Source organism: Phocoena phocoena, chromosome 5, assembly GCF_963924675.1.
Source record: "Phocoena phocoena chromosome 5, mPhoPho1.1, whole genome shotgun sequence".
Classification (NCBI taxonomy): Eukaryota; Metazoa; Chordata; class Mammalia; order Artiodactyla; family Phocoenidae; genus Phocoena; species Phocoena phocoena.
Genome location: NC_089223.1, coordinates 77,944,289 through 77,961,805, shown reverse-complemented (window position 1 = coordinate 77,961,805; position 17,517 = coordinate 77,944,289). Strand labels below are relative to the sequence as shown.

Sequence of the window (17,517 nt, the reverse complement as noted above, 5' to 3'; positions counted from 1 at the left end):
AATTTTATTGATTTGTGTCCTCTCCTATTTTTTTCTTGATGAGTCTGTGCAAGGGTTTATTAATTTTGTTTATCTTCTCAAAGAACCAGCTTTTAGTTTTATTGATCTTTGTTATTGTTTTCTTCGTTTCTATTTCATTTATTTCTGCTCTGATCTTCATGATTTCTTTCCTTCTACCGACTTTGGGTTTTCTTTGTTCTTTTTTCTCTAGCTGTTTTAAGGGTTAGATTGTTTATTTGAGATTTTTCTTCTTTCTTCAGGTGAGATTGAATTGCTATAAACTTCCCTCTTAGAACTGCTTTTGCTGCATACCATAGGTTTTGGGTTGTTGCATTTTCATTGTCATTTGTTCCTATGTTCTTTTTTGTTTTTTGTTTTTTTGCGGTACATGGGCCTCTCACTGTTGTGGCCTCTCCCGCTGCGGAGCACAGGCTCTGGATGCACAGGTTCAGCGGCCATGCCTCACGGGCCCAGCTGCTCTGCGGCATGTGGGATCTTCCCGGACCGGGGCATGAACCCATGTCCCCTGCATTGGCAGGCAGACTCTCAAGCACTGTGCCACCAGGTAAGCCCCCTATGTATTTTTTAACTTCTTCTTTGATTTCTTCAGTGATCTCTTCATTATTTAGTAGTGCACTGTTTAGCCTCCACGTATTTATGTTTTTTAGTTTTTTTCCTGTAATTGATCTCCAGTCTCATAGCGTGGTCAGAAAAGATGCTTGATACGATTTCAATTTTCTTAAATTTTCCAAGGCTTTGTGACACAAGATGTGATCTATCCTGGAGACTGTTCCATGTGCACTTGAGAAGAAAGTGTATTCTGCTGCTTTTGGGTGGAATGTTCTATTAATATCAATTAAATCTATGTGGTGTATTGTATAATTTAAAGCTTGTGTTTCCTTATTTATTTTCTGTTTGGATGATCTGTCCATTGGTATAAGTGGCGTGTTAAAGTCCCCTACTATGATTGTGTTACTGTCGATTTCTCCTTTCATGGTTGTTAGCATTTGCCTTATGTATTGAGGTGCTCCTATGTTGGGTGCACAAACATTTATAATTGTTATATCTTCTTCTTGGATTGATCCTTTGATCATTATGTAGTGTCCTTCCTTATCCCTTGTAACAGTCTTTATTTTAAAGTCTATTTTATAGGACACGTGTATTACTACTCCAGCTTTCTTTTGATTTCCATTTGCATGAAATATCTTTTCCCATCCCTTCACTTTTAGTCTGTATGTGTCCCTAGGTCTGAAGTGGGTCTTTCCGGGATCGAGTGGGCCAGGCTATTGCCCTTGGCTCCTCTCTCGCTCCTCCCAGAGGGCCCCTCCTGCCTGCCTCTCCTGCTCTCCCCTGCCTCAGGGGTGCCGATCCTGTCTGGCCTCCACTTCTCCTCCCCCCTCACTCACCCCACATCCTACCGGTTCACTTGGCGGTTCCTCCCATCTCCTTGGGCATCAGGGTCCCCCACCAGCGGCTGGCAGGCGCCCTAGTTGTGGGGCTATGCTAACTCCATGTCTTCCCACACCGCCATCTTGATTCCACCCCCTCCATATACTAAGTTTACATCATAAATATGAACTATATACCGGGGAGGGACTTACTGGTCCATTGTAAACATGTACCTTTTAAACATGTGTTGGTTGATACATTTTCTTTAAATAAAATGTGTCTGTTTAATTTGTAACTGCCACAAGTAAATATGGCTAAACAGATTTTCACACAAGTCGAAGCTTTATTATGTCTAGCCTAAAATGCAGACTCTGTGGCATATGTGAATTTCCCTATGAAAAGCCAACGGGAAGAGGATAAGCACCTCAAAGAAACAGGCAATCAGCTCGGGCAGTGGAGACCAGAGCATAAGGACTGACCATTCTGATAGCCAGTCGAGAGGAGCAATGCCATGTGTTTTAAGAAAATACAGAAAAAGAGAAACTGTGATTTCAAAAAAGAGTCTCATATCGAGTATCACAACTGTGGATAATTTTCTGAATTTCAGACATTTGAGTCATAATACATATGTCAATATCAAATACTCTAGGACAGGGGTTGGCAAACTTTTCTGTAAAGGGTCAGAGAGTAAATATCCCAGGCTTTCCTGGCCATACAGTCTGCAGCAACTCCTCAGCACTGCAACTAAGGCACAGAAGCAGCCATAAGGCAACATAAATGAATGAGAGTGGCTGGGGTCTAATAAGATTGTACTTACGAAAACAAGCAGTGGGCCAGATTCAGGTTACAGGCCAGTTTACCAACCCCAGCTCTAGGCTACAGTTCTTGACATTTGTTTTTAAATAGCAAGTCAAGTGAGAAACACTTCTTACGTTACACCTGGGCAGTATATACATAGGTACGTTTCACACTATGAGACTTACACTTACTGTAGGCAGTGCACTTTGATATTCCTTATTCTGCTGTATTTTATATTTGTTTGGTTTTTGTTTTGTGGGACTTTGGGGGAACTATCAGAAACCACTACACTGATCTCACAAATTGACAGTGAGTGACTCACAGTTTGAAAAAATTTGCTGCAGTGTGAGCAGCAGTTGGGACTTATCCATTTACTGATTATCCCAAGTAATAATGGAAACTTCCCAGTGACATACAGTATTTATTGAGTGCTTTCCATGTGCCATGCATTAGCATATGTTCTAGGAATCCAGCAATTAAAATAAAAATTGCCCCATAATTCCTAATATTGTTGTAGTTTATAAAAGGTAAATACTTACATGTGTAAAATAGTGTAAAATATTTAGTTATGTGTAAAATAACTGTACTACCTACAAACCTCATGAGACTATTGGGAAAATGAAGCATTTAGCAAATATCACATATTCAGTAATTTTTCCATACCACTATTATTCAAACAATTAAGTACCAAGAAGTACTTTTTAAAATCAAGTTATCATCTCTACTAAAATAAAAGATGTTTTAAGTTAAAATTCTAATTCTTTAGTTAATGAAGATGGCCTTATTTACATTCTTTAAAAGTAGTACTGATATACTGAGAGTCAATCGAAGTTACAACAGAGAATTTTAATTTGCCTGTCTCTCCCTTCCCCATCTCCCCCACCCCAGAAAAAAGAGTCAGAGAAGATTTAAAGGTTTAGACTCCATCCACAAACCATGTGCCATCTTTGTAGCAATTTTCACCATCAAGTGACCCACAGCAAATGATACAGGTGAAAAAAACTAAAGAAATATAAAAAATACTCCAAAATCTATCTTAAAATGATTACCATGCCTGCTTGATCGTAAAAATAGGTCATACATAAACTTCATAAAACCAATGTTTTAATTGCTAGAAAAATTATTTTTCCACATTGAATAACTATTTTGCATTATCAACAACTAAAAGTGAGTTCCATGAGCAGAGATTTTTGTCTCCTTTTCTTCACTGCTATGTACCCCAAATTTAGAAGAGTCCTTGGCACTTAGTAGATTCACACTAAATATTTGTTGCATGAAAGAACAGTGAACAAACAACAATGACTTGTCAACTCGTCTATGTTTTAATATAATGGCATTCAAAAAATTAATATAAAATGTAAATCATTTAAAAGTAACATATTTAAAGATTGTCTGACATTTCTAGCTTAACTGGCTTATTAAATCTTACGATTGGTCAGAAATTAATGTCTCTCTTTTTATAGGGATAAAGAAAGAAACTTACCTTCTTTTTCTACTCTAAAAACAAAAGTTCTTTGTGTTGTAACAACTTCAAATTTGTTGTCTCCTTGAACTCGTACCGTAGATATAGCAGAAAGGGGAATTATTCCTTTTGAATACTTCTCCTGTATTGGTTAGAGAAAAAGATCCATAAAGAAGAAACATTAAAATAAAATTCCCTTTATCAAAAACAGAATGGCAAGATATTTACAAGTGCTTCTCTTTCATAATTTCAATCTAAAATTTTAAAATCACATATAAATAGCATATATCCTTATATACACTTAAGTCCCCAGAAAGGAAAATATTAAGTGCCCCTTCCAAGTGATATGTCTTTTCACTTTTCTCTTCATCTGCAATTAAGAGACAATAACTCACATACAAACAACATAGCAGACCAGCAATACATAGTTACAAAAAACAGCGGTATGTTCTTTGAAACAATCTGGTCAAAATGATTTTATGGTGTTTGCAGGCATCTGCTGGCCATCACAGGTACTGTAACTACACCAATTCAAAACCACTGCTACATATTGTGAACAAGAATATTATCTAAGAAACCAGACTGTTGGATTGTATCAATTAACCCATATTACTCGATGCTCTGATAATGAAGATCTTGATCTCCACTGCATCACTTTTTATTCTCCAGTGACTGAAGAGTGAAAAAACATGGATTCGGCTCTGTGCAATTGGCACAGACCTATTACAATTTTGCTCAAGAAAGTCATTCTTAAGACTCTTGATAGTTTTCTCCATCTGCATTTTCCTGGACCCTCCTAAAACAATTGGCATAATCATCGCCCCCATAATTTCAACTATTTACTAAGAGTGTAACATTTACTGGGCCCTGTATTGGAAAGAAAATTCCAACAGTATTTATATGTTCAAGTGGCCTCAAAATGAAAAACCAACTAACCGAATGAGAAAAAAGTTTAAAAAGAGTACAAGACATGGGAAGTAAGAGTACGAAGATGAGAATTCTCAATTCTGCTTACAAGAGGTCAGAGGTATTTTCACAGAAATAGTGACATTTGAACCTGACTTTAAGAAACCTTAAGTTAACCAAATAGATAAGTGACGGGGGAGGGGGTATCCTGGCCAGAAAGACTGAATAACAGAGGTGTAAAGTAGAGAAGTAAGAGGAGCTGCAGTGTCGAGTCAAAAGAGATGAGGCTGAAAACATAAATCAAGGCCACATCATGAAAGGTCTTAGTGTCAAAAGAGTTTAGACACAACTTCATGGGGTTTCTTCTACAATTCCTTTCCATCATCCATGGAACCATCACTTTTGACCCGGGTCCCAAGTATCTGAAACAACTGGTTAGGAGAAGAATGCACTAAACCATTCCATGCAGATCACAAGGGTCAAGTTCACATTCCTCCCAGCGGCAAACTCCAGCCATACAATAGCAGATGGGTAAAAGACAGTTACTGCGAGCAACATGGCAGTCTACTGGGAAGTTTCTCCTCTGCCAGTTGAAGAGATACACTGTACTCTCATGGTATTCCCTCTTAGTTATTTGACAGTTTCTTCTACTCTAACTCCCATTCCTGCCTTTATGTATCCATCAAAATCCTATCCATTCTTTAATGCCATCTTCAATAACAACACCATGAAGGCTTTCCTTTATCCTCTCAAGCAGCCAAAATCAAGTAAGATACTTGAACTGTGACTTAGGAAGATGAGGGGGCAACTTCCTGGAAAAAGGGGAGGGAGGTCAAGGAATAAGTACTAACAAAATAACTTTTTCTCCTCCTTATTTTCCATGTTTTTGGTTTTATCTTCTGTCCCTAAGGAAAAAAAAAATCCCTTCTTACTATTTCAACTACCAAATTTATGTGGAGAATTCTAAAATCTGTCCCTTCCTTCCTTCCTTGTCCATTTCTGTCAACTCCATTCCGGTATTTTGAATCAATGGGACATATAACTGTCCCATAAGCATCTCAAACTTTTAAACTGAATTAGCTCCTGGAAACATACCCTTCCTCTATATCTGTCCATAAAAATATCATTCTTCTGGTCAGTCTTCAATAGAGTAGCCTTTGACTTGTGCTTCTCTTTTGTACCCACATAACCTGGGACTCTTCTGACATCTACATGGTCAACTTGCTCCCTACCAGTTCCTGATTCTTTCTAGTCACATTAGCTTTATTGAAGTTCCATGAATACATTGTGGTCCTGCTCAGTCCAGTGACTCTACATACTCTGTTCTGCAAGGAACCATTTTTCATACCCATTTTCACATACTTACTGCCTCTACATCTTTCCTATTTCAGCATGAATATATGCTCTGAAGAAAGCCCTCCGACCAGTCTCTTCTCTCAGGCCCCTCATCCTCACCCAGCCAGATAACCCTAATTTAACAGTAACCTGTACTTTCCTCTATAGCAATTACTAATTCTAATTTAAGTGATAATTCTTTATATTTACTGTGGGATCATCTGATCAGTACAGTCTTTCCAAACTGACTGTGCATCTTACATCTATTTTCTCCATTACCTTTCACATAATCAGTATTGCTTATTTTCTGAATGAATGAATCCTATGTCCAATCAATCACAATTATACAAACTCCAACAGCTCATTTTTAGTACTTTTCGAAATTCATTTTTTTAAACACCTCCACTGGCCTATACAGCCCACACCCTGATAAATTAATGCCTGATTTACTGCACACTCTCCTGAATTGCCTCCGTACTTTCAGCTTGTTTCCCCTCTCACCTTTCCTGCATATTATTGCTCAAATGTCATAGTTGGAGAGAATAAAGGAAACATTCATGGAGGAGGAGAACAGGATGGGTCTTAAAGTTTGCATAGGATTTTCATGGATGGTAATGGCTAATGAGAGTCAGAGGGAAGAGCAAAACCATGGAGGTGAAAACAGGAAAAGACACACAAGTTCTCCACAGTTGTACCAAGACACTGTTGATAAAGGTCACTGCAAAGAAACATGTGACATGATTGGCTTAACAAAGAAAACCCAATAAATGCAAGTGGGTTATAATGGCAATATTAGACCAGGAAGTACTCTAGGAATTGACAGGAGGGAGAGAATGTCTCCCCATTGTCAGGCAACCTGAGAGATTCAAAGGGGCACAGCACCTTTGGGGACAGTGATACAGTCCCTCTGGCTGTAAGTTTGTAGTGGCTGAGTCCAGACGGTGAAAAATCCAGAATATCCAGAAACATTTATTTACACTTTATCCCCCAGGTGATCCACTGTCAAACTGTAGTTTGCCTAAGAATTAGAGGAGCTTACAAAAATACATCTCTAGTGAGATAATTAACTATATGTTGAATAAAACGTTACCATTAACCCATTTTTCAGTAGAGAAAAAAATGAAGCAGCATTGTAGAGAAAGACACAGGAATTTTAAAAAGGAGATTTTCCTTCTTCTAGATCTCTTCAAAGAGATAAAAAAAAAATTCCTTAAAAACATAACAACTCACCAACATGCCTACAATAATGATGTTGTTTAACGTTAGTACTTATGGAAGAGTAATAGAAAAATAAATTCCCCAGAAGTGGTAAAAATGTACTTAAGAAGCGAAATACTATGCTAACTTTAACCTCAGGAAGTTGTAGTTTCTCTAATGGCTCACCTATCAGCTTTTCTGAGATTCTACGATAAACCTCAAAATTTTTAACACTGTAGAGTTGATTTTACATTTCCATTCTAACACACAATAAAAAGAAAAAAAAACTAAACTAAATGACACTAGGCTCAAAATGACTGCATTTTTCAGCGTGTGAAATTTTCCTTAAGGAAAGCAATTCTAAAGCATCCCTTGAGCCTATAATAAACAGATATCTAGGTCAAGTTTGCCATTTATCTACCACTTTCAGGCAATGAAATGACCACAGGGCAATTCTGCCCCCAGCTGAGTGAGAACAGGGGTGAGTGAGATCTCTTGGCAGGTGACCAGATATCAAGGCTGTTGGGATGATGCCAGTTTCAGTAATACAATGAAAAGGCCTTGCTGAGACATGATTGAGCAGCACTGAGGAAAGCAGAAGAAAACTAGGGGAACAGTCAACTCTGCAAACTACCTCCTGAAAGCCCAACCACAGGCTTCTCAAGTGCACATTTAAACACTGGAAGACACAACTCCTTGGTGCACAGGACCACAAAAACTGTACACCCAGCTGAGATAGAAGCTATGGCCATACTTATGCTCTCTGTTCACTGGCCTTGAAATCCCCTCTTCCCAGTCCACCAATCCATCCCTTTTGCCAGAAGGCTCACAACAGAAACCACGTCTCCTTTTAGGAAACACCCATCCTAGTGTTTTGGGGTTTTTTTGCCAACATGAAACCACTCATCTGAGTAGTAAAGGAACGAAATGCCATAGGAAACAACAATTTGAATATTTTTTTTAATTTTAATGTCAAGGTAAAGAATTTGTAATAATTCATCTTAACAAACTTTTTATCTCAATTTAAAACCAAGGCTGCACTGTTTTTATTGCATCAGGGTGGATAGGTGCTCAGCTCCTCACTACAGTTGAGATGAGCTTTTAAAGGACAAAGAGAGTGAGTCTGGTTGGACAGAGACACTAGAAATTCTCCTGAATGATAATGATATCAACAACAACAGAGCCTGATGGCACAGAATAGTTTTCTTCCTCATTTCAAGCAAACCAGAGAAGGGCACAGGTGCTAAAGAAAACCAGAGGTCAGATTGCATCAGATACAGAGACTATATTTTACCCACCCTTGGTTACAGAAATTGTCTCAAGATTCAAATGAACAAGCAAACTAAAAACAATAGCTAAGGCAGAAAACTAGCTTTTAAAAATGTTCATCCCATATCTTGCAAATGTCAAAGAGGTGTGTTTAAACCTATCCGATGCTTTAGCAGGATCACTGCAAAGAGAAACCAATGAATACTTCTCTAAACTTTCAATTATTCTTAGTGTTGGAGCATGCAGTGTGTATTACTTTCTGTCTAAAAGCATACGCTCTTCTTTCTTGTAGCACTGAACAATCAATACATGAAAGGGAATCTAAATCTCTATTTGAGCCACCAATAGCACCAATATTAGGCAGTGAAAAATCACTAACTAATGAGAATATTAGATTATAAACTATAAATAAGAGGATGTGGTTAAGTGTTAAATCAATACATTAAAAGAATGTATATAGTTAAGATTGTAAAATTATATGATTTTAACTAACAAAAAATATGGTCTATTTATTAGTTGCAACTTTTTAATTAAGGAAATTTTCAAACACATAGAAGTTGAAAGATCAGTACAAGGAACACTCATAACCTCAATTGGACAGTTGTTAACATGGCTATTTTTTGTTTTACCTAGCTATGCATGTGTGCATATATATATATAAATATACATATAGAGAGGGTATATATAGATAGGTAACATTTGAAAGACATTTGCATATATAATGACACTTCACCCCTAAATATTTCAGCCTACATCTCCTAAGAATAAAGACATTCTCATCCCTAAGGAGAAGGACATGATCAAAATAGTATCATGTTGTTAAGACTCAACTGCCTGAAGAATATATTGTAACCACTTGCACATCAAGATATTCGGTGTGCTCTAACTCCAAACACAACCTTCTCAGCTTCATCTCCCACTAGTCTCCCGAACACACTCTATTTTCCAATCAGAGAATCTGGGCATCTCATTGTTCTCTCTGCTATCAAGTCCTGTTCTTTCTAGTTTCTCTACGTACAAACATTCTTCTTTCTTCAAAATTCATGGCCATTAGAAATCTCATGCAAGAAGCGTTCCTTGATTCTTCCACACCCCTTCCAGAGGACAAAATAACCTCTCCTTGCTTTGCCATTTTCTACTTGTGGTGTCATTTTGTGAACATTTTTGAGCACCCTCTAGGATAAAGGCAATTTCTTATGTATCTGCATATCACGTATAGCAAATCCCGTAGTTCGCAGGAGATATTCCATAAATAATTGTTAGATACTTAAGTTTTAAAAAATCCCAATTTTATATGTCTGGGAAAAGTTAAACTATGGAAAGAGTTAAGTGTTTTATCCTATGCAAATTCTTTTCATGTTGATAATCCAACTCCTATTCTTAAAGACCAAATCACGTGCTTAGTTTATTGACGTACACTCAGCATGCGTAGGACAATCTTTGCAAACTGTAAAACGTACTTACCTTATCGTTATTGTAATAAGAAATGCTAAGGCCATCAAATTTCACCCATCTCTTCTGAAACATGCGTTTTCTGTAAAACGTATGAAATTGTCATTTTACATTTAAGAACCATGCACTTGGATTTTCAATACATTTGTAATATAGAACTGTGTCGAGTACATTCCAATTTGATAGTAAGCAGTGAAGAGAACAGTAGGCTATGACAATGTACAGTTTTGGCAATGGTACAAAGGAAAGGAAATATGTACAATGACACTTTCTAATCAATTGCCCTAGGTGCTTTTAAAAAAGGATACCGCTAACAGTGTCATCACTTTTTTTTTTTTTTTTTTTGCGGTACGCAGGCCTCTCACTGCTGTGGCCTCTCCCACTACAGAGCACAGGCTCCGGACGTGCAGGCCCAGCGGCCATGGCTCACGGGCCTAGCCACTCCGCGGCATGTGGGATCCTCCCGGACCGGGGCATGAACCTACGTCCCCTGCACTGGCAGGCGGACTCTCAACCACTGCGCCACCAGGGAAGCCCTGTCATCATTTTTTAAAATGTAACTTGCAGTGTCATCATCCACATCGGTAAGATTGAGTAGAAAACAAAGTGTGGTCAGAAACACTATCATGGCACCCATATCCCTTAAAGGAGATAATTCCTCAATGAAGATAACATAAATTTTTATCCTTCATTAAGCTTATACCATTTTATCTTATTTTTTTAAACTTTTGCTTTGGGGCATGCATAATATTTTGCTAAAATAACAAAGCTTTGTCAATTGGATTTACATAGATATATTATTTAATTCTGATCAAATAAGCTGTAAAAGCCCTGACTAAATATGGAGAATCATTTGCAATCATCCAAAATTCATTGAAACATTAACATTTTGAGAAAAAGAATCATATGAAAGGCAAATGCAGTTTAAAATGGTTACTGACACGAGAAACAAAGCAAAATAATGTCATCATATGTTCCCTATTTAGGCATAAAGGAGACAAAGATTTTCTGACTATATAAGGGAAAAGTGAAGACCCATTTCCAGTTGGGCTTGTTTTTGTTTTTTGTTTCAGTTCCCTTCCCCGAAGTCAGACAATCCTAAAGGTTTTGAATGTCTTATTCTCTATGCGACTCTCAGTGTGAACTGATACAATCTAGATACTTTTAGCCTTTATCACAGATAATATATGAAAACTAACTTCCTGTTTAAAAAAAGAGTCATCTCTAAACAAACAGGTAGATAACCACATCTACCTTTTCCTTTTGCAGTTCTCTAACATGTTTAAGATAAGGAAATGGTATAGCTCTCTATGGTTTTCAGAAGACTTTAATGGTAGAAAAAGCACCTCAGAAAGAGTGGAGAACTTGTGTTCTGGGCTCTTTCCTGGGCCACACACACCTATTACTCTAGTGAAATACAGCAAGCTGCCCACATTGATCATTAGCCAAATTATTCTGCTTAAGATAAAATTAGAGCAAATCTGATCAAACTGAGAAAAGCTTCAAAATTCATTGGTATGGACAACACTTTCACATATAAGCACTGAATTAATCATGAAGTAATAAGAACAAGAACGTAAGACCTTACAATTATATAACTACAGCTAACGACCCAGCTCTCTTTCCATCTTACTCCCTCTTCCTTCTGCTTTTTTTTGTTTTTTGGCTGTACGCGGGCCTCTCACTGTTGTGGCCCCTCCCGTTGCGGAGCACAGGCTCCGGACGCGCAGGCTCAGCGGCCATGGCTCACGGGCCCAGCCGCTCCACGGCATGTGGGATCGGGGCACGAACCCGTGTCCCCTGCATCAGCAGGCGGACTCTCAACCACTGCACCACCAGGGAAGCCCCATTCTGCTTCTTTTTAACTTCCCTTGGCCTGTCATGTGTTCTCTTAACCTTGCAACATCCAACAGTGTCGGTTTTCATTTCCTTCACTGACTCAAAGGTTCTTCAAGTTGCCAGCATTGAGTTACAAAGTAAAGAAATACTAAGCAAACACACAGTCATTATACACTGAATAAAATCACTTAGCACTCATTTCATACTGATCTCTGTCACACTTAAAGGCAGGTGAGCAGACATCTTCCCACACAATCTCAACAGTAATTCTATAAATCAAAATTTTGTTTTAGGCCCGCCTTACATGGTGAATAGTAGTAAGCTAGAGCTCAGTAGTACATATAATCTTCCATTTTAGAATAAAAATAATCAACGTCTGTGGGAGATAACGGCCTTAGGACCTTCCATTAGCCCTCTAACTCCTTTGCTAACTACTCCTTACCTTTCAGAGTTCCACCTAAACCACCTATACAGACACTTCTTCCCTGATGAGCCAATCCAAAGCAAGCCACAAAGCTGTCCTCTCAAAGCACCCTCTCCTTTTCCTCATAGCACTTAACACAATCTCTAATTACATGTCATGTTTGTTTAGTTGCTTGATATCTCCCACACCAGGGATGTTTCACTCTCTACTCTATGATCAGCAACTAACACAGAGACACATATGGCACCAGAAAAGGATCTGTTCAATGAAAGAGTGACATGATTAAGCACATATCCCCTTAGCAAAAAACAGCCAGATGACAGATAAAACCTCAAATGACCACCACTCAAATAACCAGCATATTTTAAAAGAAAGGCTGCCGGAAGGCGAGAAAACTTCCGAAACCTCAGAGTTAGATTAAAAGTTTCAAAATGTGCCAAAGCTGGAAGTGAAAAAAAGTTTAGAACCTACATTTTTTTTTTTTTTTTTTTTTTTTTTTTTTTTTTGGCTGTGTTTGGTCTTCATTGAGGGCTTTCTCTAGTTGTGGCGAGCGGGGGCTGCTCCTTGTTGTGGTACGCGGGCTTCTCATTGCAGTGGCTTCTCTTGTTGCAGAGCAAGGGCTCTAGGCGCACGGGCTTCAGTAGTTGTGGCTCGCAGGCTCAGTAGTTGTGGCGCACGGGCTTAGTTGCTCCGCGGCATGCGGAATCTTCCCGCGCCAGGGCTGGGAACTCGTGTCCCCTGCATTGGCAGGCGGATTCTTACCACTGTGCCACCTGGGAAGTCCCTAGAACCTACTTTAACATGTCTTACTTAAGATGGTTTAGTTGCGGCCACTTGGACTCAAAGTTTTCTTAGAATTCCATCACCATCTGGATAGACAGTTTGAGGTCTGAGGCATCATCCAGGAACTTAACATTCATGTCCACAGGAAAATGAGGAGAGCAGGGAGGGCAGACAGCTCAGAGATCAGTCAGAGATGCTACCAGGTGACAAGCTACATTTCTCTTCTCAGGCACTGACTACAAACCACACACTGGATGCTTGGCTTTCTAAAGAAAGCCAACCAAAACGTCAGCCTCTGAGAGACTCAACACCTAAGATATTCCCCCAACTATTTTTTAATTTTCTCAGCTACCGGGTGACTATTAGATGTGTTCAGCCATTTTAACCGAATATTTTGAAAGGTTAAATCTGTTTAATAATCTATGGAAGGACAGGTAAATAAGACAAATCCCAGCCCACGTTGAAATGGAATGAGAGTGTGGCCGCTGAAAAATCAAATGTTCTGTAGTTGGAGAGAGCCACTTTGCTATCCTGCTGTTAAAACATTACTTCTGCTACCATTCATTCATCCAGTCAGCCATCAAATCTGTGGGTAACTATTCTGTGGACACTGTCCTCCAGCCATACTGCCTCCTCTGTCTAGATGCTTTCTTGCCTCGTGGCCTTCCCATATGCCATTTTCTTCATTGGAATGCTCCCTGCCTGTTCCTGACCTGGCTTGGATCCTTGAGATCCTTGAGATCTCAGCTCAAAAGTCATTCCCCCAAGTGGCCACCATTGAGTAACACATAGATCCTTCAGATTCCTTTGGTCTCTTGCTCCATTTCTTTACTTAATGACACTTAGCAGAATTTGCAATTATATATTTGATTTGTGTCCTCCACCTCCCATACTAGATATTGAGATCCTTAAGTGCAGAAACCATTTGTTTTTTTAATCAATGTAAAACCAGCAACTACCACAGTTTCTAGCATATAAAATATGCTGAATATCTAGTGAATAAACTAACAAATACGTAGATTTCTCATTGCAAGATGCTTCCTCAAATTTTCATGTTATGTATAGAGAAAACAAATACTACTAACAAAACCACTTCACCCTTAATTTCACTTTTTGCTTTTTTCAAGTACAAAGATCAGAATTTTTATATGACAAAAGCTTTGTAATTCATCATTAGTTTCCATGTAATTTTAAAATACATTTTATAGTTAAATATTTTTAAATGTATTCTTTAACATGTGTGCATTTTGTACCTTCCTATTTAAAAATTCTAATTAATAAATTAAATGTTTCTAAAACTAAATTTATATAAACATGTTTAATCTATTTTTCTCATTAAATATGTCAACATTCAATTATTTTCTGCATGTGAACTTCAATACTGAATTCTAATAACTGGCTAATTAAAGATAAGAACTTATACTTAGATCCTTTCTCACAATTCCTCTTTCTAGCAAATGGAAACTTGAATTTAAATTGTTAAACTCAATAAATTAATCAAAATTTCAACTATTGATACATAAAAGGGAAAGCTTAAGAAGCACTATTTTTAAATTTCAGTAAACTTTTGAATTAAAAAAATTGGTGAACAGTAAATTTTTAAGAATTATCTTTCCTTACCAGAGTTAAATATTTTTCTCATGTATTTATAAAAATCTACTTGATATCAGGCAACTAAATCCAGTGTAATTATGTAAAATTGATCTATTACACACAATTAGAGGTTTCTAAAGTACTTTAAACGCTTTCTCTGACATAAGTTATGTCTTTCCCTTAAATTTTGATTAACAATTTATTTAGTAAATGTTAAAAAAAAGACAAAGTATAAAATACAGTGTCACTCTAGTCTGTGTTCCTACTATCACATGACACAAATTAGAACTGACTAATGGATTATTATACAAAGAAGAGATTTTAAAGCCTGTCAATAAAGAATTTATTAATCTTGATAATAAAAATAACACTTATATAGTGCTTTGTTCTAGGTACTGTTGCAAGCCATATACAAACATTAATTCATTCAATCCTCCAAACAATCATATGAGGCAAGTAATATTATTATTCCCATTTTACAGATAAAGCCACAGAGGAGCTGGCAGGTTAAATAATTTGCCCAAGTCACACAACTGACAAAGATCATTTCTGTAAGTCAAATCCAGGCAGTCTGGTCCCAAAGTCTATGCTCTTAACAACTACACAAAACAGACTCTGGTACATTTTATGGCAAAGCACCCTCAATATCCCTTTAGGTAGCAATAACATTTGACCTCTACCCATTTAATATGTGAGTTCAATTCTGCAAAGTGCTTCAGAATTCCTTCGGGAAAAAAAAGTAAAGTAGACGTGAAAAATATTAACCTAGGTTTTATCCTATTTTGTTTTTAGGGTTCTAAAGGAAAACATTTCTTTGAGAAGCCTTTTTAGAATAATTCATAAGGCATGTGTGGTGTTATTGAATGGATTTCTATAAGCACTTCCCTTGAGTTCTAGTAGGACAGCTTGTGTGAAGTTTCAACTGCTATCATAAATACAGTCTTGCCACCTGGTGTCAGTTTTTGTTGTCTCAAAAACTGTGTGCCTTAAAAATTCTTTTTTAACAACAGTGTATATACAAAAAATTACATCTCTATTTATGAAGTATATACATGAAGGCACTCCTGTTTAATTTCAATCCTAAGTGCCAGAAGGTTGTTTTTTTTCTTAAAGATTACACCTTTTAGCTTTAAAAAAACTAAAAAATTGGATAAGCATGGTAACCAATGATATTAATGTAAACTGGCAGAGGCTACCAAACTGTCATCTTTAAATATCACATAACCGAAATGAACCTCAAAGTAACTAAGTCAAATTTATGGCTTTTATTAGTCATGGTATTTTAATCATCAAAAAATACTTCTCAATTATTCTAAAAAATATCTAAGAAAAAAGATATCATAGACATGCTGTTCCAGATTCACCTGCCTTGTTTACATAATCCTGAAGAATTATATGCATATTTTATCTTATTTTCTACTCTAAGCCTAACTAGACTCAATATTTTTTAGAACTACTACAATTTCCAAAAGTATAGATTTTTGTTTATCTAATTACTCATTTTCTATGTAGTTATTTTATCTCATTACTCTTAAGTATGAGACTTTTAAATGCTGCAGTATTATATGACCCAGCAATCCCACTACTGGGCATACACCTACAGAAAACCATAATTCAAAAAGACACATGCCCCCCAATGTTCATTGCAACACTATTTACAATAGCCAGGACATGGAAGCAACCTAAATGTCCATCAACAGACAGATGGATAAAGAAGATGTGGTAAATATATACAATGGAGTATTACTCAGCCATAAAAAAGAACAAAATTGGGTCATTTGTAGAGACATGGATGGACCTAGAGACTGTCATACAGAGTGAAGTAAGTCAGAAAGAGAAAAACGCATATTATATGTATATGTATGTTATATGTATAAAATAGATAAATAATAAGAACCTACTGTATAAAAAATAAATTAAATTAATTAAATTAAAAAAAATAGTAAATGCTGCAGTATTAGTTATGAAGTATTTTATAGACACACATCCAAGGAATTATAATATTTCTAGAAAATATCAGCCCTTTTTTCTAGACTGTATTTCCTTACTTTTAAGTAAAACAAAATGATTGTTTCCAAGATTATATGAATCAAAATGAGTTGGGGCCAAAAAACAAAAACAAAACAAAAATTTTCTGAAATCCCAGCTTCCATTTCTGCTTTAAATGAGAAAAACCAAATTTTAAGATAAAATCTCAAGTGCTAAAAGGAGTTTTAGAAGCCAATGATAAAGCACAAATTTTAATGTGTGACTTCCAACTTTTACAATATTCACAAAGAGCTTTGTGCTTACATGACATGGTATATGAAAAACCACGTTAAAAGACTCAGACCTCTTTATTTTATGGAGTCATACTCTGTTAAAAAAGCAAAAAATCCAACATGAAACCAGCTTCTAGTTAAGACGACCAATGAAAAGTTTGCATTTATCTCTACTCCTCCTAAAACCTCAAAGGATTAAAAAACAAATAAAAATAAATAAATAGCTACAAGCCAACACTGACCAGAAAAGTAAATGATAGCATCAGTATCAAGAAATCAGGAAAGCCTAAGAAGGGATAGGAACTAACTCAGGAGGTTTCAGAGAACTGATTGCTAAGCCTGCAAGAGATCAAACTGAGAGGAAAACCAATTTACTCACAAAATTTCAGAAGGTCTCAGGAGATACAGGCACAAGTAACTCTGGAAGTGACTATGAAGGAGAGGGGGTGCTGAGAATAGAAGAGTTGTTGAAAGGCAATTAAAGAGATAAACTTGCACCCCTCACCACTCCATCCCAGAATCCCTCCCTTACTTCTCAGCTGGGAAACTGCCCCTCCTCTTCCTCAACAGGATAATAGGGTTTTATTCACTGGAGAAGATCAAACAGGGGTCTCTGGACTGGGAGACAAGGCTAAAGGTAGGGGACAGCATTAAAAACAGTAGAATCACGTCTATATCATAAATATTTATCCTAAACGTCCACATTCCCCTACTGAGCTCCCAAAAAGCTGTTAACCACTCTTACCACCCTCAATAAGGAGATTCATTTAAAAGATACTGGCATGAGGAGTCTCCAAGGAAACACATTA

The 17,517-nt window shown here is 37.1% G+C and overlaps 1 protein-coding gene across 1 annotated transcript in view; it reads right to left on the bottom strand.

The window, feature by feature from the left end:
* Positions 1-17,517, bottom strand: part of ARAP2 (ArfGAP with RhoGAP domain, ankyrin repeat and PH domain 2) — a 179,080-nt gene that overhangs the window by 130,208 nt on the left and 31,355 nt on the right. The window contains exons 6-7 of the mRNA XM_065877252.1: positions 9,821-9,890; positions 3,671-3,791 (exon numbers count right to left, since the gene is read on the bottom strand). Coding sequence (XP_065733324.1) covers positions 3,671-3,791; positions 9,821-9,890 — 191 coding nt within the window. The remainder of the gene's footprint in view (positions 1-3,670; positions 3,792-9,820; positions 9,891-17,517) is intronic.